This window comes from Mesoplodon mirus (genome assembly GCF_964341445.2).
Source record: "Mesoplodon mirus genome assembly, chromosome: 13".
In the NCBI taxonomy this organism is placed as follows: domain Eukaryota; kingdom Metazoa; phylum Chordata; class Mammalia; order Artiodactyla; family Ziphiidae; genus Mesoplodon; species Mesoplodon mirus.
Window position 1 is genome coordinate 16,161,208 of NC_138989.1, and position 26,755 is coordinate 16,187,962.

At 43.0% G+C, this 26,755-nt stretch overlaps 1 protein-coding gene across 1 annotated transcript; it reads right to left on the reverse strand.

Moving 5' to 3' along the window:
• Positions 1 to 3,106: 3,106 nt before the first annotated feature.
• TRAFD1 (TRAF-type zinc finger domain containing 1) lies at positions 3,107 to 24,349 on the reverse strand. Its single transcript, XM_082641062.1, has 12 exons — positions 24,269 to 24,349; positions 22,317 to 22,375; positions 15,953 to 16,088; positions 15,789 to 15,842; positions 12,340 to 12,742; positions 11,470 to 11,676; positions 9,970 to 10,046; positions 8,524 to 8,751; positions 7,358 to 7,478; positions 6,316 to 6,655; positions 6,005 to 6,077; positions 3,107 to 5,775 (listed from the first exon to the last, which is right to left on the reverse strand). The coding sequence occupies exons 2-12, from the start codon at positions 22,361 to 22,363 to the stop codon at positions 5,716 to 5,718; spliced, it is 1,746 nt and encodes a 581-aa protein (XP_082497188.1). The 5' UTR covers positions 22,364 to 22,375; positions 24,269 to 24,349; the 3' UTR covers positions 3,107 to 5,715.
• Between the last annotated feature and the right edge of the window lie 2,406 nt (positions 24,350 to 26,755).

The following is a 26,755-nucleotide window of genomic DNA, read 5'->3' on the forward strand; positions in this document are numbered from 1 at the left end:
TTAACACTACATTGCAAATCAACTATACTCCAATAAGTTTTTTAAGAAATTAAAGACAAAGAGAAATATTAAAGGCAACAAGAGATGGGCTTCCCTGGTGGCACAGTGGTTAAGAATCCGCCTGCCAATGCAGGGGACACAGGTTCGAGCCCTGGTCCGGGAAGATCCCACATGACACGGAGCAACTAAGCCCGTGCGCCACAACTACTGAGCCTGCGTGCTGCAACTACTGAAGTCCACACGCCTAGAGCCCATGCTCTGCAGCAAGAGAAGCCACCACAATGAGAAGCCCATGCACCGCAACCAAGGGTAGCCCCCGCTCTCCACAACTAAAGAAAGCCCATGCACAGCAACAAAGACCCAACACAGTCAAAAATAAATAAATAAATTTTTTAAAAAAGCAACAAGAGAAAAGCAACAAATAACATACAAGGGAATCCCCATAAGGTTATCAGCTGATTTCTCAGCAAAAACTCTGCAGGCCAGAAGGCAGTGGCATGATATATTTAAAGTGATGAAAGGGAAAAACCTGCAACCAAGAATACTCTACCCAGCAAGGTTCTCGTTCAGATTCAATGGAGAAATCAAAAGCTTTACAGACAAGCAAAAGCTAAGAGAATTTAGCACCACCAAACCAGCTTTATAACAAATGCTAAAAGAGCTTATCTAGACAGAAAAGAAAAGGACAAAACTAGAAGATAGAAAATCACGAATGGGAAAGCTCACTGGTAAAGGCAAACATACAGTAAAGGTAGAAAATCATCCACACACAAATACGATTTCAAAACCAGCAATCGAGAGGAGATTACAAATGCAGGATATTGGAAACGCATTTCAAATTAAAAAACCAGCAACTTAAAACAATCTTGTATATATATAGACTGCTATATCAAAACCTCATGGTAACTGCAAACCAAAAATCTATATGGGAATAACCTTCTGTTTAAATTATTATTTATTTATTTATTTTGGCCACACTGCACGGCTTGCAGGATCTTAGTTCCCCAACCAGGGATTGAACCTGGGGCCGTGGCAGTGAAAGCGCTGAGTCCTAACCACTGGACTGCCAGTGAACTCCCAAAGATACTTTTCCTATTTAAATCTCTTTAAAAGATAACTGACTGTTTATAAAGAAAACAACAGTATATTGGGGATTTGTAACAAAGGCAGAAATAACTATGACAATAGCTCAAAGCCTGGGAGGAGAGAAATGAAATATGCTGTTGTAATATCAAACATGAAATGGCATAATATCACTTGAAGGTAGACTATGAAAAGTTAAAACTGTATATTATAAACCCTATGGGACTTCCCTGGTGGTCCAGTGGTTAAGACTCCGGGCCTCCACTGTAGGGGGCACAGGTTTGATCCCTGGTTGGGGAACAAAGACTCCCACATGCCATGCGGCATGGCCATAAAAAGTGTATACCATAAACCCTAAAACAACTACTTAAATAATACAATAAACAGTAATAACTAATAAGTCAACAAAAGAGGTACAGTGGAATTATAAAAAGTAGCCAAAAGAAAGCAGAAAAAGAAAAAAAAGAGAAAATTATATATTTAAACCCAATCATATCAATAATCACACTAAATGTAAATGGCCTATACACCTCGATTAAAAGACAGATTGTCTGAATGGACCCAAAACCAAGACAAAAAACCCCAACTATATGCTGTCTTTGAGAAACCCACTTTAAATATATAGATACAAATAGGAATAAAAATAAAAGGATGGAAAAGATGTACTGTGCTAACACTAAGAAAGCTGAGGACTGTTATTAAGATTGCTATATTAATATCAAAGTGTACTTCACAGCAAATATTACATAGAATACAGAAGGTCATTTCATAATAATAAAGGAGCCAATTAAACAAAGGCACAACTATCATAAGTATTTATACGTGTAATAACAGGACTTGAAAATAATGGAACAGAAATTATAGAATTATAAGGAAAAACAGACAATCCTCAATTATAATAAGAGATTTCCTGCTCAATAATATATAGAACAAGTAAACAGAAAATCAGTAAGGATATAAAGGCTTGAAAAACACTATCAATCAATGTTGACCCACCTGCCATTTATATAACATTCATCCAACCAAAACAGAATGCACATTCTTTTCAAGTACTTACAGAACAATTATAGCCTGGAGAATATTCTACGGACACAAGAAGTCTCGATAAATTTTAAAAGATTCAAGTCATACAGAGTATGTTCCCTGACCACAGTGAAATTAAATAAAAAACAATAACAAATCTGGAAAATATCCAAGTATTTGGAAACTAGATTACACACTAATAAATAGCCCATAAGTCAAAGAAGAAATCAAAGTTCTTTAAACTGAATGAAATGAAAAGACACATCAAAAGCTTGTGAGGGGCTTCCCTGGTGGCGCAGTGGTTGAGAGTCCACCTGCAGATGCAAGGGACAGGGGTTCGTGCCCCAGTCCGGGAAGATCCCACGTGCCGCGGAGCGGCTAGGCCCGTGAGCCATGGCCGCTGAGCCTGCGCATCCGGAGCCTGTGCTCCACAACGGGAGAGGCCACAACAGTGAGAGGCCCGCGTATCGCAAAAAAAAAAAAAAAAAAAAAAGTTTGTGAGATGCAGGTAAAGCACTTAACAGTTATATTAAAAAAGAAGTCAGATCTCAAATCAGTAACCTCAACTTTGACCTTAAGAAACTAGGTAAAGACAAAATTAAGCCAAAGTAAGCAAAAGAAAGGAAGTGATAAAAATCAGAATAGGAAATCAATGAAATGGAAGCAGAAAAACAAAGTTGATTTTTTGAGATCAATATAATTGATAAATCTCTAACCCAGCAGTTGCCCTGCTATGGCCCATAATCCAGCTACCTGTTTTTGTAAATAAAGTTTTATTCACCCATTCATTTGTGTATTGTCCATGGCTGTGTTCCCTCTATAACAGCGTTGTTGAGTACAGTTAAGTCCTGTACAAATGAACGAGTTCCATTCCGAAAGTGAGTTCATAAGTGCAACAAAAGTTAGCCTAGGTACCCAACTAACACAATCGGCTATATAGTACTGTACTGTAATACTTTATAATACTTTTCAAATAATACATTAAAAAAACCACAAGAAATAAAGAAAACATTTTTAATCTTCCAGTACAGTGCCTTGAAAAGGACAGTAGTACAGTGCAACAGCTGGCATACAGAGGCCGGCATCGAGGGAACAGGCAAGAAGAGTTACTGACTGGAGGAGGGCGAGGAGGTGGGAGACGGTAGAGCTGAAGGATTGCCAGCAATAGGAGACGTAGGGCCAGCTGCTATTTCACTCATGCCTGACGTGGATGGCACAGGTTCTGGTTCCTTGCTGGATTCAATTCTATCTACCCTCCTGAGAAAACGATCCAGTGATGTCTAGCTCCTTTTTTTCTCGTCATAGGTGACACGGCAGCACTGGGTTGCATTCTGAACGGCTGCTGGAACCTTCGTGCACCGTCTACGTTCGGGTCCTGTGCCTCAAAAACTAACAGTGCCTCCTCAGATAAAGAAAATCCCCTTGCCATTTCCTGCATCGTGAATCTCTTCGGTTCTTCAGTTACTGCTTCTTCCTCTTGTCTCCCTTCGTCCTTTCTCTGGGCCTCCAATTCCTGGCGCTTCTCAGCAGTACCAGCTACATCACCGCTGCTTTTACGCTTGCTTCTAGACATCCTGGGCTTGAAATAAAGATACTGTACTACTGTACTCTATACAGTACTGTACAGTACACAGAAACACAGCCACTTGTAGAGGATGCATGCACGTGACAATGTACACCAGACACGTGAACTAACTTACATGACTGGACGTGCAAACTCACGTTCGCATCTTTGAAAGTTCGCAACTTGAAGGTTGGTATGTAGGGGGCTTACTGTAGTTGAAATACACACAGTATAGCCTGCAAAACCTTAAATATTTACTATTTGGCTTTTATCCAAGAAAAGTTTGGCGATCCCTGCTCTAGCCAAACACATTAGGGAAAGAGAAAAGACACAAATTATCAACAAATGAAATTAAAGAGGTGACATCACTACAAACTTTACAGATATTTTTAAAATAATAAGGGAATATTATGAATACCTTATGTTAATAAGTTAAACAACTTATTGAAATGGACAAATTCCTTGAAAGACACAAGCCATCAAAATTCACTGAAGAGGAAATAAATAGGGAATTCCCTGGCGGTCCAGTGGTTGGGACTTGGCGATTTCACTGCCATGAGCCTGGGTTCCGTCCCCTTTTTTGAACCTACACCCCCTGCAGTGGAAGCATGGGGTCTTAATCCCTGGACCACCAGAGAAGTCCCGCTTTTTCTTTATCTCAGTATAATTCAGACCCGGATTCAAGTCCCAGCTCTCATGAATTAGCTGCATAGCCTATGCAAGTCACTCCTTTCCACATATGAAATTGGGGCAATTCTTCCTACCTTTTCCCACCCCCACTAGGTTGTTGAGAGAAATACAAATGAGCTCAAAATGACCTAAGGTACTAGATGGTCCAGGGCAAAGTATGAGGTGCTGAGGCGTAATGAATAATGCTGCTAAGGTTCAACAACTCTCAGGACTGAGGCTTCTGAGGAATCTGCCTTCCTCTCTTCAGTTGGAGGCGGCCCCCAGCCCACCCCAAATCATCCCCAGAGCTGCAGCCACCTGTCAGTTTCCTCCAACTCCAGTAAAAGAGAAAACTATACCTTGAATGTCTGGCACTCTGAGAAGGATGATGCTGAATCTGCTGGGGTTCCAAGAAGCACAGAGAAAACCTAGCCCTGCTCACCTTCCCCCATTCTTCAGAGCTGATTCCAGTCCACTCTGGTCTCCCTAAGGTCTCCAAAGACCACGCAGGAGAAGGAACCACAAGACTCAGCTGAACTCCAAGTACAAACTTTATTTCTATCACAAGGATGTTAATAATTATAATAATAATAATAACAGTAAAATAAAAAGAGGGGGAGGTGGCTCTGATACTTGGTTTTCAGAGCAAGCCATGAGCTTAGGCCTCACTCCTGATTAGCAAAGAGCCCAGCATGGCCCTGGAGGGGACAGGGGACCCCCGGCCTTTCCCATCAGAAGGCAGTGAAGGCAAAGGAGCCATGCTCCCCATCAGAAACAGAAGACAGTGATGCCAAATGCCAAAGAAGCAGATTAAAACAAAGCCTGTACATAGTCCGCTCACCTGTGGCTCAACTCAGCTCCAAACCTCGTTCCTAACACATATTGCAACTGGCCTGAACACTTTACCAAAGCTCCTCCACGCACACCAGAGGCCCAAATTCTAGAGTGAGGATGGGCAGTACACAGGAGAGGATATCCAAAAGTTCCCCAATTTAGGCCACCACAGGAAGAGCATCACCTCACTGGTGGGGGACCAGGTTTCCAGAACCCTCCCTCTTTCCACCAAGACCACACAGCACCATGAAGCAGTGGTGACAGTATGTCAAAAGATGAAGCCCTGGTGGGCCGAGAGGCCATAACTTATGCTGCCAAAAGGCAGCAGCTAAGCTGAAACATTCTCAACAGCCTCCCTGCTAACCCTCCCTCAAACCCCCAAACTCCCACAGCACAATCTCAAAAGACACAAAATGGCCATAGCCTAGAAAAAGTTAAATCTGTCAGATGGCCCCTACCCACAGAGCCCAAGGGGCGGGGCTGCACCACGGCAAGTTGTGCAGGAAAGGTGGAACCAATGCGCAAGTTCCCTGCAGACACTGTTACTCCTCCTCCTCTTCCTCCTCTGCATCCCCAGCTCCCTGCTGCTTGGGGGGTTTTGCCTGTTGAACAATAGAACACAAACGAAATTTACGTAGAAAGTAAGAAAGCAGCACTCCTCCTGAAGAGCGCCAGAAATGTCAGGCTTCTATGGAAACCTCCTCATCAAAAGCAAAAGAACCGTCCTCAGCCACAACCGGCCTGATGCCCAGCTGCTTCTGACTTCAAGAACCATACCAGCCCACCCACTTCTGAGTCCTCAGTGAGCATTCTGGGCTGGATCCCGCTCACCTTTGCAGTTCTGCTGCGGTAGCTGGCCGTCGTGGGGGTGACCCGGGGGTTCCTGCCACCGTCACTCCTGCCACTGAAAGAGAAGGATTGGAAACTAGTTCCCGAGATGCCCCGAGCAAAACTAAGAAAACTCAGAACAGAACCGCTGGAACCAGACAAAAGCAGCTCTCCAGTAGCCGATAAAACTAATGAATAAAAAACCACACAGAGCAAAAGAACATTTTGAATCAGGCCACGATACAAGCGAAGTCCACACTTCCACGTTCTCCTGAGCCACCCACAAGCTCCACTCCCAGGCTACTGATTCTCACCTTGCTCCATATCTCCCTGAAGGCCCACGGGGGAAAGAGGGCACAAGGTTTTCTGGGTAGAGACGTCGAGCGGAGTGAACCACTGGAACGTGCCCAGGAGCCAGGGCCCCATTATGGCTATTTCGATTGCGCCCCTGGATGCCCTGGCTGTCTAAGTTGTTGAGCTTCAGGGCGCGAGGAGGGCTGGGCTGGCACCCAGGTCTGGGGCCTGATGTGGGTGTTGACAGGCGGTTAGAAGTAGCCGTCATATTGCTAGTGGGTCTGCTGGCAGGGAGAGGATAGGTGGGCCCTTTGGCCATTTCCTGCTTGATATCATCCATGTAACCAGAAGACAGGTCTCCTGAGAAGAGAAAAGAGCACCAGCTTCAGGGAACAGGCTGCTCTTGTTATTAGTGCTGGATTCGGGGCAGGAACAAACGATGCTGGGTAAAAGATGACTGCCTCGCCCCTAAGGAATGCTGAAACCCATGTCTCCAGGACACGGTTGGGAACATTAATCCACACTGTACACTTACTGCCTAAGTCCTCACTCACTAGTCAACAATGGTGCACAAGCAAACTCTGAAGAATCATTTCTAATTGGCTTTAGGCTTCTAATGGCAACTGGGTTTCAAAAGCAGTTCTACTTGCCTAGTTGTGAGACTATTCCATAATAAGAATACTGATAATAAGTTTGATTACCCTACTCTAGTTGAGCATATTTCAACTAGAAGCAGGGGCCCACGGCAGCCACAGTAAGGCTGAAAATTATCTTCCAACCATCCACTAAGTGTACCGACAGGGACCAGCGGCTGAATAAGCACTAACTGATATGCATACCTCATGGCTGCCCCCAAAGCCATTACCCTATAAAGCTACATACCCGAGACACCTGAGTCTAACACAGGACCACAGCTAGCCCCAAGGGAGTCCCCAGTGAGCTCGTACTGTGCTTGCTAATTTGGGATGAAGGTAAAACCCATTTTAGAGTAGCAGATGAGAAGTGGGAAGCAGGCCCAAGGCAGCAGCAGACCTGCAGCCTTGGCTCAGCCCTGGCTAATACCCTGGTGTCTGACACGCCTCTTGGGCAGCTCTGGTGAGGTCTGTTGAGGCTGGAGATCCTGACTAGGAATCCCCTCCGACATGTGGTTGTTTGCTGTAGCTGGGCGTTGGTCACACTGGTCCTAACAAGAAAAACCATAATTAGTACCTCTGGACTGAGTCATTCCTCGGAGAGGGAGCAGTGGGAGGAGAGGAAGGAACAGCAGGTTGGGTGAACACACCTTATGGGGAGGCTAGCAGAGGGGGCGGGTATCAATGGGACAGGATGACTTTGACAACCACTGAGAGGAAGGGCCTGGGACTAAGAGGAAGCACACCTGGAACAGAGCAATCATTCCAACTAGCACTGACAGGGGCACTCTCTGATTTGTGCAGGGATGAAGGAAGGGCTGGTCTTAGGGGCCCAGAAAAGCATGCCTACAGTTTGACCACAGAGAATTTGCACCACTGCTTATTTTGTAGTCTCCCAAGGAGACAAGCAGTGACTTATCTACTACTTGATCCAAAGGCAAAAGTCTTTATTACAGAAACGCAATGTGTGGTGTTCTAGCAACAGCTAGCTATATGGCATTGATTACAGAAATGCCCCCGAAATACCTTCAGTGTTAGCTCCCATAACAAACAAGATGGGGCAGAAAACATATCTTCCACTAAGATGCTGGCATCCTAGGCTGCAAAAGCTGAAAAAGGACTTCATATTATCTAGTTTAACTCCTTCATTTACAGATGTCCCCGAGGGAATGGGACCTATCTTAGGCCAACCATATGGCAAAGCTAGAATTAGATCCCAGTCTCCTGGAAGGCAAGACGCAAGTGCAACCCCACCAGGAAGAGCCCACATGGTCAAAAGTAGAAACTGGCGATGACCTCAGGGAAATGCTCTTCTAAACCCTCTGGCAAGTCCTCCATGCCTGCTTAAATAGAGTCCTGGCTCCTTGGGCCACAGCTAGTGATGGGATGGTTTCCACTGCCAGAAGGCAGAGAAAGTCCAAAGGCCTGAGGTACTTTATACCTCAGACAGCTCACAAAACAGGACATGGCCAGTAGCCAGATCAGGTATGCACACAACTTAAAGGCCAAAGAGGCATTCTTGGCTCTAAAAGCCTCAGGTTCACTCAGAGGATCAACAGGATGGAAGAAGTGGACAGGTCCTCCAAGTGTTCTTACCTGGTGATGGAACAGCACCTCCTCTTCCAGCTGGACCCCACAGAATTCACATGGGATGATGATGCTGTCCTCCACAGGTGAACTGCTCAGGCCCATCAAAGAGTCTAACTGGTTACTTGCAGCCTGCTGCATCAACTTCTGGAAGATGACATCAGGGTCCTCCACCCCTTTGGGAGAAGCATTGCCCACACTGATCGGAGGTAAGGCACATGAAGGGTTACAACTTGTCTGTCTCAAAAAACATAGGTTAAAAAAAAGAAAAAAAAAGCAGAGGTTAAGGAACAAACTAAATTCTGAAAATATTTTCCAGAAGTCACAAAATTTTAATAATGCTTAATATTGGGGAGAGGGACTAAAAAGGGTCAGAGGAACACAGATGGAACACTCACTTTGCTTTTATTTTAAACATTTCTGTACTGTTTTAATTTTTTTTTACTGTGTTTATGTGATTATTCTTTTTAAATTAATTTGAAAAGATTCAAGATTCTTCCCACAGTCATACAGTAAGAGAGGCCCTAATATTCTTTGTTATCCCTATTAATTCTCTCATGCTACTCCCGAACCAAATACTAGATGTATTCAGATGCTGTACTGTTCCACTTCCAGGGCGAATGCATGTTCCACCCAGAGCACGGGGACTACTTAACAGCTATGGAAGTGCGAGACTAGGCCAAACCAAATCGGAGAGTAAGTGTTGAGGGGAAAAGTGGCTCCCACTCGTCAAACACAAAGGCTACTCTCTTATCATTCCTAAATAGAGCAAGAACCTTCAATCATTCACAATGCCTGACACCTTTCATATACCAGGCGTTAAGAGATTCCAGAAACTAAGGAAACCCAGAACCTGTTCTCAAGGAACTCGGCCGAGTGGTGCAGACCAACAGGGGATCAGCAAGACGACACCACAGGGTGAGGGTAACAGGCTAAGAGAGCTGTGGGCACAGGACTTGTGGGGAGCACGCAGGTGGGACCTCTGGCCTAGGCTTCGGAGCGTTCCACAGGATGGTTTCCTGAAAGTCATGTCTGAACTGAGTCTATGAGTGAGGGGTGTGTTAAGGAAGCGGGGTAGCTGGCAGAAAAGTAAAGTGAAAACAGATCCCTGACCCTCCTGGGAACTGCAAGGACTTCAGTATGGCTCCAATAAATCAAATGTGCCATGAGATGAGACCAGATTACAAGATGGTCAGTAGAGATGTACACTAACACCACAGAATGCTGTCAGCAACTGGGCCTGCTGGTATAAATGTTACTTTGCCCAAGAGGGAATGAGGCTGAGTTCTCATGCCCACATGTCAGTCACCCCAGGGTTAAAAACACAGTTGCTGCTCCCATCACAGGAGTTGTATTAAAATAGTTTGCTCAAGATCTCGTGTGGCCTGCAACACCAATAGGGCCTGCACACATTCCTCCCTAAAGCTTAAAGCCCTCAGGTAATTCACAACACACCTGATGGTCAATCAGCAGTTCCTCTGGGTAGAGCTCCTCACAAAATTCACAAGGCAACATGGTCTCATCAGCTGCACCTAGGTATCAGGCCACACAGTCAGACTTGAACAAAAACAAACTTGATTCTACCTTTTATCCCCCCTGGGGGGTTTGATAGGAAAGTCTGATTTCCTTTGCAATTTCTTAGACATAGCAATTTGTGGGGCTGAAAATCCTTGAAGGGAAACTATTTAAGAGACAAACCCTAAGCAAAAAACCTGCACTACAGAAAGAGATTTACTTGTCACCATTTCCTGAGAAGCAGTAAAGTAGTTTACCCACTACTCCAATTAAGGAAGAAATTTAAATGTGTCATAACCCTAGTCACTAATCTAAAAACCTTCTGTGCATTATTTCAATCCTCAGGGAAAATGTTATGAAGTAGATCCACATGACCCTCATTTTACAGATGAAGAAACTGAGGCTTGGATATTACTGGAAGACAAATATCCTGAGAAGAAAAACCCTCCCAGTACAAAATATAAACAAAAGATGCTGAATAAAAATAACTTAAATGAGAAAATATTGGGTTGGCCAAAAAGGTCGTTCAGGTTTTTCCGTAAGATGTTACAAAAACCCAAAAGAACTTTTTGGCCAACCCCAATAAATAAGAGTAATTTTAACCCCAGGCATCCCAAAACACAACAGCCTCAGTCAGACTGTTGAACAAGGGACGGTGAACGATGCGAGGAGGTAAGGAAACTTGCCTAACTAGGTTTTGGCTCTACATAGAAGAGAGAAAAATCTCTACTAAGGAACAGTAACCAGAGTTTGGCCTTTACATGGGTTTGAGTAGAGAATCTACATTTATGTTTTTACATAAACTCACATTTATGGTTTTAAGAAGCCCAGGCCAAAACTTCAATTTAAAATTATTCCAGCCAGTAGTATCCCCAGGAGCCTGCTAGAAGCATATATAAATACCCTCAGAGGAACAAACCAGAAAACTTAATGTTAAAACACATACGCACGCACGCACGCACGCACACAGAGGGAAGCAGCAAGCCGCCGTTGAGAGTCAGTAGAAACAGCAAATAGCAAAAAATAGACTTTAGGTATATTTTCAGACACAAAAGAAAAACAAGTATTTTTAACATGTTTAAAGATATGACAGGGACTTCCCTCGTGGTCCAGTGGTTAAGACTCTGTGCTCCCAATGCAGGGGCCTGGGTTCGATCCCTGGTCAAGGAACTAGATCCCACATGCCGCAACTAAAGATCCCATGTGCCACAACTACGACCTGGTGCAGCATGCATGCATGCATGCAAGAATGAATGAATGAATAAATAAATAAGTAAATGAATGAATGAATAAATAAATAAAAAAGAGTTGGGAAAAGCAAATGAACAAAATTTAAAAAAATTCTATCTCATGAAAAACTTTCAATTTTATATAAATTGTTTAGTGTAAGACTTTAAAAAACTGCAGAGACAGAGGCTAGTGTAGAGTAAACAAACATACCCCTTATGTCATTCAGAGAACCGGGACCTTCATAGGACTGGTCTGCCTCACATATGACCCTCCAGAAGTCCTGCTCTGCCAAGCTGGGGGCCTGGCCTTCATTTTGCAGACTTAGGGCCAACATGAAATCCAAGTTTGCACTGTCTTCACCACCCTCTTTGAGGGTCTGTCGGCTTCTATTCCTTTCCTGCCTTTCTTGTTCTTCCACTGGGGAAGAAAAAAAAAAGCCAGTATTCAAGAGACGTTAAAGATGGTGCCATCCCTTAGTTCAAGTCCATGCCTAGCAAATATTCAAGGTTTATAGGAATCTGTGCAGGAACAAAAGAGGTCCAGCCCTTCAGTGCTCATGGGACTCCAAATGTTAAGTCTGCCATGACAAAAGCCTCCATTATTTTTCTAACTTTTATTAATAAACAATATTAATGAGCTATAACTATGAGATAGGCACTGTGCTAGGCATTTTATATGTATTTTCTGCATTATAGCAGGATGGCTTAAAGCATGGGGTCAGATTGCCTGAATTCAAATCCCAGCTCTACCACTCATCCATCCTCATAAAACTGTTGTGAGAACTAAATGAGTTAATACATCTAAAGCACTTTGTAAATGCCTTTAAGCACACAGGGTATACTCAGTAAATGTCAGCTATTAACAGCATTGTCATCCATCAACCTTAACTGTCATCCAACAAAAATCCAATAGCAAAGAGGTTCTGTTACTCCAATCTATAGGAAAGTTAAGTATTCTTCCTTATGTTACCCAGCTACAATCAGGTTTCTATAATTAAGATCTATTTGGCTCCAAAGCCCTGTTCCCACTTGCCCTAAGATCTGATACCATTCCAGTCTTCTAATCCCAAACACAACTCACATAGATTATTCTGAATTGGAAACTGGGCTGTCATGCTCCTTTGGTTGGTGGTTCTACTTTGGAAAAGTTCTGATTCAAAGGCTCTCAGGGGCCTTCGAGGGAGCCTCATGGGTGGGTCCAGAGCCCCAATTTGTCTGAGTTGGGATGCAATCCAGATACCATCTTGACCCCAAGAATCAACATATGCATTAGGCGGCATGGCAACCTCATCTCTCTTTTCCTCCACATCTCTCCCACAAACTTCAGGGTGAGTCTTCAGATCCTTCACCAGGACATTGCGCCCACAGTTGCCACATAACTCTGTCCGGGCACCACAGTAATCTTCATGGTCTTTCAGTTTGAGAACAGAAAGTTCCAAATCACAGTGCTGGCAAAGGGCAAGTCGTAGAGGACACTCAGTCTCCTGCAAAACAGAATAATGAGGCAGTTAATATGTGAATCTAAGACAGGCCATGTTTTTTTGTTTTGTTTTGTTTTGTTTTTGCGGTATGCGGGCCTCTCACTGTTGTGGCCTCTCCCGTTGCGGAGCACAGGCTCCGGACGCGCAGGCCCAGCGGCCATGGCTCACAGGCCTAGCCGCTCCGCGGCATGTGGGATCTTCCTTGACCAGGGCACGAACCCGTGTCCCCTGCATCGGCAGGTGGACTCTCAACCACTGAGCCACCAGGGAAGCCCCAGGCCATGTTTTATAAAGTATAGGGCAAGGAAAGTAAAAAAGTATTTACAAAAATATTCTCTTCCAACCCTAGCTTTGCCTGCCATGGTTTTTCTATGTATTTATGAGTCACCACTTCCCTCTTTGTCCTGTCACCAAGTTCTACAAAGGAAAAGAAAGTCTTATAAGGAATCTACTCACTCAGCCACCCTACCATCATTTTGTGCACACATTACAAAGTAACCCAAAATCAGCCAGTGAAGCCCAGGAGCAAACAGCAAAAGCACAGCAATTCATATATGCTTGTCAAAGCTCCCCCAGACCAATTTCCCCTTACTACTCCGATTTAAGTACCTGGCAATGAGGAAAAGGGATTGTCCTTTAGAAAGACATTGATTTTTCAAATCTGCACATTTGTATATAACACTGGCTTTTTTTTTTTTTTTTTTTTTTTTAATTTTTGGCTGTGTTGGGTTTTTGTTGCTGTGCGTGGGCTTTCTCTAGCTGCAACGACCAGGGGCCACTCCCTGTTGCAGTGCGCAGGCCTCTCATTGTGGTGGCTTCCCTTGTTGCGGAGCATGGGCTCTAGGCACTCAGGCTTCAGTAGTTACAGCATGTGGGCTCAGTAGTTGTGGCTCACAGGCTCTAGAGCGCAGGCTCAGTAGCTGTGGCGCACAGGCTTAGTTGCTCCACGACATGTGGGATCTTCCCGTAACAGGGCCCGAACCCGTGTCTCCTGCATTGACAGGCTAATTCTTAACCACTGCGCCACCAGGGGAGCCCAGCACTGGCTTTAAATTGACCAAATAAGTCAAGAATCACCAATGAAGATGACCCCAAGAATGTGAATGTATTCAGCAGATGAAGGACAAAACTTTTATACTTAATTTGAAATTGTCACTAAAGCACTAAATAATTAATATTTCTTTAAAAAGATATGAAAGAATATGTTACTATGATATGGACGTTCCAAAACTTGGGAACTTAAACTCAGAACTTTCATACAACATCACTTCTAAAGTTTAGACACTTTACAACCACTGTGTCAAAGAGCAAAATTTCTTTTCATACAAATTAAACCCAAGTTTTATTCTAAATGATACTTCAAACATTTTTCACATTGTTTGTATATGCATGGAATATCTCTTACAGAAAACATAAGAAACTGACAAAGAGTGCTTAGGAATAGGGGTGGAAGAGAGATAATTTTTATATATAAGCTTTTGTGGCTTTAAAATTATATACCATGTAGCTATAATATCAATTCAGAAAGATTTTTGTTTGTTTGTTTTGCAGTACGCGGGCCTCTCACTGTTGGCCTCTCCCGTTGCGGAGCACAGGCTCCGGACGCGCAGGCTCAGCGGCCATGGCTCACAGGCCCAGCCGCTCCGTGGCACGTGGGATCTTCCCGGACCGGGGCACGAAACCGTGTCCCCTGCATCGGCAGGCGGACTCTCAACCACTGCATCACCAGGGAAGCCCAGAAAGATGTTTTTTTAAAGAAAAGTTTTATCAGATAAATGCCACTGATTTAAGTTACTCAGAAGCAAAAGAGCAAATAATTGCTGGCACACACCACATAATATAAAGTACTTTGTTAACAACCCTAAAAATTGCAAGTAACTCACAAGAACAGCAAATAAAGTGTCAACTTATTTTTTTTAAGGAAAATTTATTTTTAAGTCTTTAATCTGTGGTCTACAATTGTCACGGCCTGACTTGCAGGAATGTTAGGAAATACTTTGTACTTGTACCTTTATAATGATTGGTGTTATCACCATATGACTCCCAGAAATAGCTGGGAGAAAAAGGAGAAGAGGGGGACAACTGATTGGAGTTGTTTTATGCAGCAAGTAGATGTTAAGAGCCAAAGAAATACTTATTATTATTGTTAATATGACCTCAATCATAACCCCCCTTTTGCTGGTGAGGCCTAGTAAAACGTAAGTCAAATGCTTAGAAAAAATAATGACGGTAAGAGTGCTAAATTATTTATGAGATGTTTATCTCTGAGCTGTGGGGTCATGAGTAGTTCTTTCTTTCTTTTTATATTTTCCAAGTTTTCTACATTGAATATGAATCACCTTTTAAAATTATAAATTAATAAATTAATAGTTTTTTTAGATACATAGAATGAAATGCACAAACCATAAGTGCATACCTTGATGAATTTTTACATACATACACACACTCTTGCATGACCACCAACTAGATAGTTGTTGGGATTTTTAACTGGTGAATACGCTCACTCAAAAAAATAATAATTAATAAATAAATATATATATATATATGTATATACATGTATATATATACACACACAAACATACTCATTCAACTACAGCCAATTTTATCTCAACTAGGGACCAAATGATATTCTCTCATCAAATGCTCTCTGAGAATTTATTGGGGTATAAACAGCATGTCATCCAAGTGATCAAGAAGTCAAAATGAAATTACAAGATGTAAGGCAGGCTGTGTGCTAGAGGTCGTACCACGCCGGCAATCCCAGGCTTGGTTTAGCACTCAAGTGAGCCTGCCAATAAACAAACCCCAGGAGAAATGACTCGGTTCCAAAGGGAAGAAGGCTCTGAGGCTTGAGCATAAAGCACAGCAGCCATGCAGTCAAATCTGGCAGCAAACAAAGTCTCAACTAGGCTTTGAGAGGCAGTGTGCATGGAGCTGGTGGAGAACAAAGACTCAACAACACTGGCTTTCTGCTCTGCATGTGGCTCTGTAATCTCAATAGAATTGGCCCCATGGTAATTCACTGCCTTCATAGTGCAGGGCAACTAACCTCATGCTTCTTTAACTGCCTCTTCTCCAACTTCTTGTTACATTTGCAGGTCACCTAGGATAAGAAGCAAGAATCAGTAAGTTATTTGTGACAACATGCTCACTTGCTATTACACAATAGCAAGTATAATCCATTTATTAACATCTAAGTACTTGGTGGTTCACCTGACAGTGTTCTGTAGCCATGTGAGTCTCCATGTCAGATTTGGGAAATGGTTCCTTGCAGATAGGACACATACCAATGTTCCTTTGACAGTGGATCTCATGGATGGTAAAGTTAAACACAGGAATTTCTTTTTTGCTATAGAAATAGATCAAAGAAAAAGGCAAGAATTACTGACATCTACGCCTAGAGGTATCACACGGAAATCTGTCCTGTCCAATCTTTAGTCTCCATTATTTCTCTTTAGTGAGTATCTAGTGTATAAGCTCTTACGACTGTTACTACCCCTGCTTTTCAAGAATTAACTCCTGAAGGTTTTGAGTCTTCTGTGCAACACTCTGAGTTATCAGCGCTATGCACTATCTCTAAAAGCTCAGCCTCACTTTCTAGATGTCAGAGCTTATCACAACTAACAGCATGAAGTCAGATGCCAGGAAGAGCTAGCTGAGCTAGGCTTTTCCAAAACCATCCATGCCCCAAAGCACAATGATCCACTCCAGAATTATTTAAAAAACAGCCTACCATTTATTTTCACTCTCCGTCTCAGGTAGCTTTAATCTCAGTAGATTTTATTCCACTAAAAATCAAACCAAAAGGAGCAGATGCCAGCTTTGGGATCGTCAGTGGGGGAAGGGGAACTTGCCTCCTTTATGTCCAACGTGCCTTTCAAAGCAGGCTGGACGCTAATTGGGACCAAGCTCTGTGGCTGGGTTGGTATAAACTTCACTGCAGAAATGTATAAAAGTGAAATCCTGAACCCCTCTCCCAGAGTACATATACACTCAAAGTAGAGGCACATAATATTCAAAGGCCTTCCTTTCACTCATTTGGTTATGACCATTAGAAAGCTCCAATTTCACAGTCTAACTAAAGGATGCATTAAAAGAATGTGCCTGTAAGTATGTCACCCAGAATAAATTTTCAGAAAATAAAATACTGAACAGGATAAATACAGATAGTTACACAACAAATCTTTAATAACCCATTTTGCCTCTGAAGCTGAATACTACAGAAACCTTCTCCCACGTTAAGTTGTAGATAGATTATTTCTTTTATAGTTTTTATCTTCATAGTCTAAGAAACATTTCAAAGTAGGATGAATGATGTGCCTCCAGCGATAGTCATACTCCTAATCTCAAAGACCAAGACACCAAAAAATGCAAATTCATTTTTATCCAAAGGTAGAACTATCAAGGCATCTCTCATACCAAAACTGGAAGGTGATACAGAATAACAATCAAGTGTGAGGGACGGGAAGAAAACTCAAATGGATAAAGAGGGAAATGACCAATGTTTCAATACATTTAACTTCTCCTATTTCTCCAAAATTCCCAGCTTTCTAAGGAAACCACTGGTTTTAAATTAACCCAGCCTAAGTTTTTCAAAACTGTGGAATATTAAAATATATAGTGGAAGGAGCTATAAATCAAAGTTATCTTCTAACTCTATTAAACTAATAAATATTAAAATTAGTCCCACTATTAAAGATGTTATGAAACTAGTACTCTAAAATATTGCTAGTGGTAGTATAAAACCACTGCTTTTCAACAGTCTACAGGACTTCCCTGGTGGCTCAGTGGTTAAGAATCTGCCTGCGCAGGGGACATGGGTTCAAGCCCTGGTTCGGGAAGATCCCACATGCCGTGGAGCAACTAAGCCTGTGAGCCACAACTACCGAAGGCACCCGCGCACTGCAACAAAGAGTAGCCCCTACTCCCGGCAACTAGGTAGGGAGAGCCCGCGTGCAGCATCAATGACCCAACGCAGCTGAAAATAAATAAATCAATTAACTTAAAAATAATAATAATTAAAAAATTTTTTAAATAAACTGTCTACAAATGCATCTCTAGGACCATAAAATTATATGCTTAAAGAGTATTTAAAGACCCTGTAATTACATGTTAAAGACCCAGTAATTCCACTCTTGGGATTATGAATATTATCATTAGTGTCATAAAATGGTAAAAAACTGAAAACCATTAAAAATATCTAAACTCTAAGGGAACAGCTAGTTAAATATGGTACACCAACAAAGTGCAAGAAGCAAAGTTGTATGCTGATTGCAAATCCTATGTGCACAAATGCCACAAAAAATTAAAGCCAGTAACTACTGCTTACAGTGCTGAGATTCTACATTCTTTTTTCATAATTTTGACAATAATTTTCTTTTGAAGTCAAGAAAATAAATGTCTATAGTTTTTATTTTACAGGGCTATTTTCACATAGAGCATTCTACATACATAATGCCACTAAAATTTTAGAATTAAAAAGTATTAAGGACCATAACATAAAGAAGCAAGAATCAAAAGCAGCTGTTAGGTAAGGTCACAGAGCATTTACTATTACACATTTTCACCTCTTGGGAAACCTCGAAAGAAAAAGATAAAAGCTATTTGCAAAAATTACATGAAACAGTTGCCTGATGGTTTTGCTTTCTTTTTAAATTTAACTGCCAAGGTAGTTCCGCCAAATGTACTAACCAGACAAAATACCAATATACTTGCTACCCACCTACAGATAAAATCAAGACATTCTAAGTGAGATAAATGAGAACACAATTCCATTCTAGATAAAACTGCTAAAAGCCCCAAGAAAGGACTAGCCAAGTTAGAGATGAAATTTCATTTTAGATAGAAATGAATGAAAGGCAAGCCAAGGTTTTCAGAAAAATCCCCGGTAGCCTTCCAAATGCTAAACACATGGAGCCATGCAAAAATAAAAAGTCAAAGCCTTCTAACACTGAAGTTTCTGTTCCCTAGATGCAAACTGTTCCATTAATCGGACAATACAGTAAGAAAAGAGATAACATGCAAAAAACATCTTCAATCACAACAAACTATTCTTTTTACTGGCCCAGCAGGTTTAATCGCAGCTCATATTTTGATGAGTACCTTAACTTTTCTTAAGGAACAACAGGAATATGGCTCTAGGGACAAAATTTTAAAACCTGGAATTTAAACAGGGCTACTCAGACAGGAGGTTTGTGCTGGCTTAGTCAGCTTTCCATGTTAATCTGCTTTTTTTCTTTAAATAAATTGCTTTGGCTTTAATAACCTTGTTTTCATTAGCTTTCCATTAACTTACCCACCCCCCACCCTGCGTTTTTTTTAAACTCCCTTAGCATAGTTATTTATATACTGTCCTAGGTTTGAGATTCCTTCAAATTGGAGTGGACCAATAAAATAAGAATATCTTAACTGATGTTAAAGCCAATTTGTCTGTTTTCTTATAAAACCACGTTTCCTTGTGAATACTTGTATCATTGATTATTACACTTTGCATCAGGAACAGTACACATAAAGCCTAAACAGAGCTACAATAGTTTTAAAATGGCAGGAGTGATAGTAGCACAGCAGAAACAAATACCCTATAAGGCAAGACACCCTCACAGAAATAAAATCTTAATTCCATGCAGGGAAAGAATATTGTGACCGGCAGTTGTTTTGATTATATCCTAATGCTGCCAAGAAGCTGAGCAGAAAGAAAAAGGCAGTAAAAAAAGAAAAATTTTTATCTGGCTCAACCTTTCAACAATCTGGGTCAAACTATTTTCCTTATCAACATGTCTGAGAACAAATGCATGGACACCAAGAGGGCAAAGTGGGGTGGGGGTGGAGGATGAATTGAGATTGACATGTATACACCAACATGTATAAAACAGGTAACTATGAACATGGGAAAAAAATAAAGAAATGATTTTAAAAAAAGACAACCTACTGAATGGGAGAAAAGAGTTGCAAATGTATGATATCATTTATATGTGGAATCTAACAAAATATGACCAACTAGTGTATATAACAAAAAAGCAGCAGACTCACAGACACACTGAGGAAACTAGTGGTTATGAGTGGGGGGTGGGGAGGAACAATATAGGGGACGGGGAGCAGGAGGTCCAAAGTATTGTAAGATGGGCTCAAGGATGTATTGTACAACACAGGGAATATAGGCAATATTTTGTATTAACTGTAAATGGAAAGTAGCTTTAAAAATTGTAAAAAATAAAATAAACTTTTAATTAAAAAAAAGAAATAGATAATCTGAATAGGCCTGTATCTATTAATGAAATTGAACCAATAATTAATAACCATTCAAAACAGAAAAAAAAAAATCTCTGGACTTCCCTGGTGGCGCAGTGGTTAAGAATCTGCCCGCCCTTCCCTGGTGGCACAGTGGTTGAGAGTCCACCTGCCGATGCAGGGGACACGGGTTCGTGCCCCGGTCCGGGAAGATCCCACATGCCGTGGAGCGGCTGGGCCCGTGAGCCATGGCTGCTGAGCCTGCGCATCCAGAGCCTGTGCTCCACAACGGGAGAGGCCGCAACAGTGAGAGGCCCACATACCGCAAAAAAAAAAAAAAAAAAAAAAAAAAAAAAAGAATCTGCCCGCCAATGCAGGGGACACGGGTTCGAGCCCTAGTCCAGGAAGATCCCACATGCCGCGGAACAACTAAGCCCATGTGCCACAACCCCTGAGTCCGTGTGTTGCAACTACCGAAGCCCGTGTGCCTAGAGCCCGTGCTCCACAACAAGAGAAGCCACTGCAACGAGAAGATGGTGCACTGCAACAAAGAGTAGCCCCTGCTCGCCGCAGCTAGAGAAAGCCTGCGCACAGCAACAAAGAACCAACGCAGCCAAATAAATAAATAAATAAAATTTAAAGATAAATTTATTAAAGAAAAATGAGGTCTGTGAGTGACTTCCAAACAACTACATCTCTGCAAGGGGACTTGTGTATCATTGAAATACCAGGTTCTTGGGAAGCCCCAGCCAGGAATCGGCTGATTACTAGCTGAACTCTTAAGTTTCATTTCAGCAAGAAAGAGTTGCTCTTTCTTGTCACTCTGGTCGGTTAAAAACAGCCAAAGAAGAAAGCTTGACACTCAAGTCTGCATTCAGTCTTTCCACTAACAGTTTTGAAATCATGAAATGATAATGATTAAATTGGACTGCTGGAAGACTTGGACTAGACTTTCTTTTTTTTTTTTTTTTTTTAAGCAGTGGAACATTCCTTCAGCAAAATCCTTTATAAAAACAGTTGAGCTGGGGCTTCCCTGGTGGCGCAGTGATTAAGAATCTGCCCGCCAATGCAGGGGACACGGGTTCGAGCCCTGGTCCGGGAAGATCCCACATGTCGTGGCGCAACCAAGTCTGTGTGCCACAATTACTGAGCCTGCGCTCTGGAGCCTGAGACACAACTACTAAGCCCATGTGCCACAAGTACTGAAGCCTGCGGCACCTAGAGTCCATGCTCCGCAACAAGAGAAGCCACTGCAATGAGAAGCCGGCGCACTGCAACAAAGAGTAGCACCTGCTCACCACAACTAGAGAAAGCCAGTGCGCAGCAACGAAGACCCAATGCAGCCAAGAATAAATAAATAAATTTATATATATATATATATATAAAAAAAAGGGCTTCCCCGGTGGCGTAGTGGTTGAGAGTCTGCCTGCCGATGCAGGGGATACAGGTTCGTGCCCCGGTCCGGGAAGATCCCACATGCCGCAGAGCGGCTGGGCCTGCGAGCCATGGCTGCTGAGCCTGCGCGTCCAGAGCCTGTGCTACGCAACGGGAGAGGCCACAACAGTGAGAGGCCCGCGCACCGCCAAAAAAAAAAAAAAAAAAAAAAAAAAAAAAAAAAACAAAACAGTTGAGCTGCTCTGGTTGTACATGTAGAGCCAAGTTCACACTAAACCTTGCTCCCAATCAACCTCAAGACAGCCACTGTAGCCATTCAGGGAAATCCTTGCAACACACTTTAAAAAACACTGCTCTAGTCCGAACATTTCATTATATTTTTAGCATCTTTTAAAAAGCAGGGACTTTCCTGGTGATCCAGTGGCTAAGACTCTGTGCTCCCAATGTGGGGGGGCCCGAGTTCGATCCCTGGTCAGGGAACTGGACCCCACGTGCCGGAACTAAGAGCTCACGTGCCACAACTAAAGATCCTGCATGCCACAACTAAGACCCAGTGTAGCCAAATAAATAAAAAAGTTTTTTTAAAAAGCAAAAAAAAGTTAAAAAGTACAATATTTTTCCAGGAAGACGAAAAATAAATTCCCTTACCTATAGGTCAGAAAAGTGAGGTTTCAAAGCAGTCAAGTGACTTGCCAAGTCATTAACTAATTCATGGTAGGAACCAGAGCACTGAATCCCAGCTTCATCCCATCAGTCTAGTCACTACTCTATGCTACCTAAACCAACCATGTTGTTGAATTTCTAGAACAGGCAATTTTATCCAAAATTGTTTAAAAAGCTTTAGTCCCACATATTTGCACAACATATTATATGGCTCCAATTTTAACCTGCCAATAAATAAACCAACTCTTTAAAGAACTGTCCTCATTCCAAGAACATTTCTTAGATTCCTTACCAGTTGTCACACAGTCGAGTGTCCTGGCCATCCAGAAATTCAGCCATCTTTAGCTGTTCCTGAAAACAACAAAGGAAGAAGTATGATCTTTCAATTTCATTTCTGCTTTAAGAATGACATGCAAAACACACACACACACACACAAAAAAAAAAACAGTGCACAGAAAATGTCACCAAAACCAGTGCATTTCATTTAATACCCAACACACTAGGGTTTTACCTTTTGATTTTTTAATTTTCATTTTAAGATAATTTGACTTGCAAAAACAGCACAAAGACTTCCCACATACCTCTCACCGAGTACATCATAAATAACCATAGTAAAATGACCAAGTGCAGGAAACTAACACCAATACAATACTAATAACTAACCTACAATTAGTTAATTTCACAAATCATGCCCCTAATGCCCTTTCTCTGGTTCAGGATGCAATCCAGAGTCACATATTGCATTTAGCTGTTATTTCTCCTTAATATTCTTTGATCTGGGAGATTTCTTCAGTCTTTCTTTTTTTTTTTTTTTTTTTTTTTTGGTCTCGAGGCATGCAGTATCTTAGTTCCCTGACTAGGGATCGAACCTGTGCCCCCTGTAGTGGAAGCATGGAGCCCTAACCACTGGACTACCAGGGAATTCCTTCAGTCTTTCATCTTGCATAACCTTATTAAATGAGCTGGCTAGTTATTCTGTAGAATATACGTCAGTCTGGGTTCATCTGATGTTTTCTCATGATTAATACATTTTGGACAGAAATACCATAGAAGTGATGTTGTGCTCATCTCAGTGCATTATATCAGAAAGCACATGATGTTAACAGTCTTATTATTACGGATGATGCTAACTTTTATCATTTAGTTGAGATCGTGTCTGCCAGGTTTCACCACTGAAAATTTTTCCTTCTTTCTCAACAAGATGTCAATACAGAAAGCAAAGCCCTTGCAACTTTAATACCTGTATTTACTTTAGATTATTCCAGCCCACTAAGGCAAGGTAAGAGCCTCAGACGAGGGAAGTGCCCGGTTTTCTAGCAGCAACGGAGTTGGGGTGACGCGCAGGGCTCGGAGTCGGCCCCACTGAGGGCCAATTCTGGTTCTGCCACTCAGCAGATGTGTGATTTAACCTCCCTGAGCCTCAGATTCCTCGCGCAGACAACTGACAATATTTTAAAGAGTCACTGGGAGGAGTAAATGAGCGAATGCATGGAAGCGCTTTGGTAGAATAAATTTCCTTCAAACCTTAGAAGGCGCCCCTCTTAGGGGTCAGCCAGCATCCCCGGGATTTCCTGTGCCCAAGGGGGTGGAGACACCACCGCAGGGTCCACACCCAGGAGGAGGAGGTTTCCAACTGCCCCCTCCCAGGGGGCGTCCGAGATGGGGAGTGGAGAGAGCACCAGCTTCACAAATAATAGTTGCCACTTACTGTGTGTTCACTGATTGCTAAACGCTTTACATGGACAATCTTTTAATCCAGACCACAACCCTACGAGGTGAAAGCCATCATCCCCATTTCAGAGACCGCGAAAGAGTAAGTCCAGGGAGACTTCCAGTTGTTCCGAGTGGTGACTCGAACACGGGCCCGTCGGCCTAAAGTCCGCACGAGGCCATCCGCGACCCCTGAGGCTGGCAGCTCGGGGCTCGGGCCCAGCCCCGCCCGGGGCGCGGTGCTCACGGCGGCGCTCGGAACGACGGCCGCCTCCCAGCCCCCGCGGCCAAGGCCTGGAAGGGGCGGTGCCGCCAGGGGCTGTCGAGGCTACGGTTTCCAGAGAAGAAAGTACGGCCTCCCTCACTGGCCAGAGGAGACGCCGCGGCGCGGGCATCTTTCTCCTTACGAGAAACCCCCGCGACCCCCGGGCCCAGAAGCCCCTCGCCCACACACCCCGCCCTCGGGATGCCGGCCTCCTCCCGAACTGGAGGCCGCAGGAGGCTCCCCAGGCGCTGGCCACCGCTTCTCTCACCTGGGACGAGAGGAAGGACGCCGAACCGACCAGCCAGCCAAGACACTGTGCCTCTTCAGTCGTCCCCCGCGCTGAACAACAGCCCCCGGCGCCGCCTCACCACTTCCGACCGTCTTGGAGGAGCGCGCCCATTGGATAGAACCGTTGTCGCTCCCAGAGCCCCGCCTTCCACGCCCCGATTGGCTCCTCAGAGCTCTATGGGGGCGCGTCCCTGGAAGTCCCAACCCACGCACATCTGGAAGGAGGGGCAGAGACCGGAGCTGTGAGCCCAGGTCTGCACCCAGCAACTGCTCCTGACACAGGCTAATCATATTTGCATGAATAATTCTGTACACACATTACTAATATGCCTTATATATTAAGATAACTAATGGCATTTGTTCTCTTGTCATGAGCCATTAATACTTATTAGTCATTCTTGTTGCTATTATAATGCCCTTGTGCGAGACATCTGCAAGACTCTGCCCATATATGAGCACTTTGCTTTTTGCAGTGGAAAAGTGAGTGCCTGACACGCAGGCCTGGGTTCTAGTTTCTCCACTTGCTGCCTGTATGGATTCTCTGAACTCCTCCCTCATGAATTAAAAAAAAAAAAAAGGATAGTTAAATATAGCAGAGAACATATTATTTACAATGCAACAATTTAAAGTCATCATCTTTTTGCAGATTATAAATGCAAGACATTCATGATATAGTGGTAAGCAGGAGAAGCAGGTCACAAAGCATTATTTATTTATGACAGGATAGAATGCTTAGTTTAAACAGGCACTATATTCTCTGATTCCAAAGATATAAAGTTCAAAATCAGGCAGAGTTAATCTAAGGTGAGAGAAGTTAGAATAATGGTTCCCATTTGGAGAGTATGGTCTGCAAGGAAATCTGAGAAGGATTTCCAAGTCCTGGAAATGTTCTATAATTTGATCTGCAAAGTGGTAAACACGGATGTATTAATTAGTAAATGGTCACTAGGCTGTACAGTTAGGATTTAAACACTTTTCATTGTATGTGAAAGAGAACATACCATTCTGTATTGTTCTACACCTTGACTTTTTTTTTGTAGTACTACACATTCTGCCTTAGAGATCTATTCATTATTAGCACATCTATCTAGAGCATCTTTGTACTTTTTCAGTAGTGATTCCATTGTATGATGTGCTGTGATTTATTCAACTACTTCCCTGTTGATAGACATTTTGGCTACAAGGTGCTGTTTTTGAATACAGCATAACCAATACCTGAAGTCCAGAACTACATCAGCACCAGCCTCATTGATTTGCTCGGCAAATTTAAAGAGGGCACCATATGTGGCAAACAAAGGTCAAGCTCCCTGCCTTCCCAGAAGCTTACCAGGGAGACAGGCACAATGGTAATGACAATGAGTGTGATACTGCTGTGGTATAATAAAGAATATAACGTCTCTGATTTTTGTCCCTGGTTCCTGGCACAGAAAAACCTTGGAATTTCCTGAGCAACAGAAGTGTCTATGTTATGCTAATGAGGTGACTCAAATTGAGCCCCTAGATAGCTTCAGAATACTGGGCTGGTCACCAGAAAGACCAGTCAGGTGATTAGAGGATTGGCCTTTTCCACCTCCAGGGAGGGTAGAGGTCTGGAGACTGAGTTCAGTCATGTGACCAGTGATTTCATTTATCGTGCCTTTGGTGACGAAACCTGTGGGCACTTAGGCTGGCGGGAGCTTCCTGGTTGGTGAACATAGTGTGTACCCAGAGTGTGACTCACCCTGACTCCACAGGGAGAAGGCACCAAAGCTCTGTGTTGCCCTTAAAGGCTACATCCTATGTGTATCTTCATTTGGCCGTTCCTGATCTCTATGTTTTCTGATAAAGCTATAATTGTAAGTTTAGTGCTTTATAATAAAGCTGTAATTGTCAGTTTAGTGCTTTCCCAAGTTCTGTGGGTCCTTCTAGTGAATTACCAAACCTAAGGGAGTCATGGGAAACCCTGAGTTTGTAGCCAGTTGGTCAGAAGTATGGTTGGTCTGGGGACCCCCAAATGTGGCTAGCAGTTGACATGAGGGCCATCTTGTTGAGGACTAGTAAGATGTTTTTCACTCACAGCAATTAACATCTGACAACAAATGTCTTCAGCTGGGTATCCTACAATTTTATTCAGTTCTCACACTAACTACCTGAGGAGTTAGCAACAGATCCCGCAAGTTAAAGGCTCAGTCCCACAACACTGCTCCCCCTTCCTCCACTTCAGATGCCAGTCACAAGCCCAGTTTGTCACCATGCTTCTGACCAACCGGCTATAAATTGAAGGTTTCCACAACTCCTTCCTCGTATTTGATAATTTGCTATATTGGCTCACAGCACTCAGGGAAACACTTTACTTACGTTTACCAGTTTATCATAAAGGGTACAATTGATCAGCAAGACTAAGAGGTACATAGGGCAAGGTCTAGATGGGACCCAAGCGCAGGAGTGTCTGTCCCAGTGGACTTGAAGTGCTGCACCCTCACGACAC

Bases quoted from the DNA above. Each gene is read 5' to 3' on its own strand.
- TRAFD1 (XM_082641062.1), bottom strand. From the start codon at position 22,363: ATGGCTGAATTTCTGGATGGCCAGGACACTCGACTGTGTGACAACTG. The intron at 7,479-8,523 runs GTAAGAACACTT...TTTTCTTGTTAG, and splicing joins AGGTGCTGTTCCATCACCAG to GACCAGTGTGACCAACGCCC. The intron at 5,776-6,004 runs GTGAGCGGGATC...ATTGTTCAACAG, and splicing joins ACCGCAGCAGAACTGCAAAG to GCAAAACCCCCCAAGCAGCA.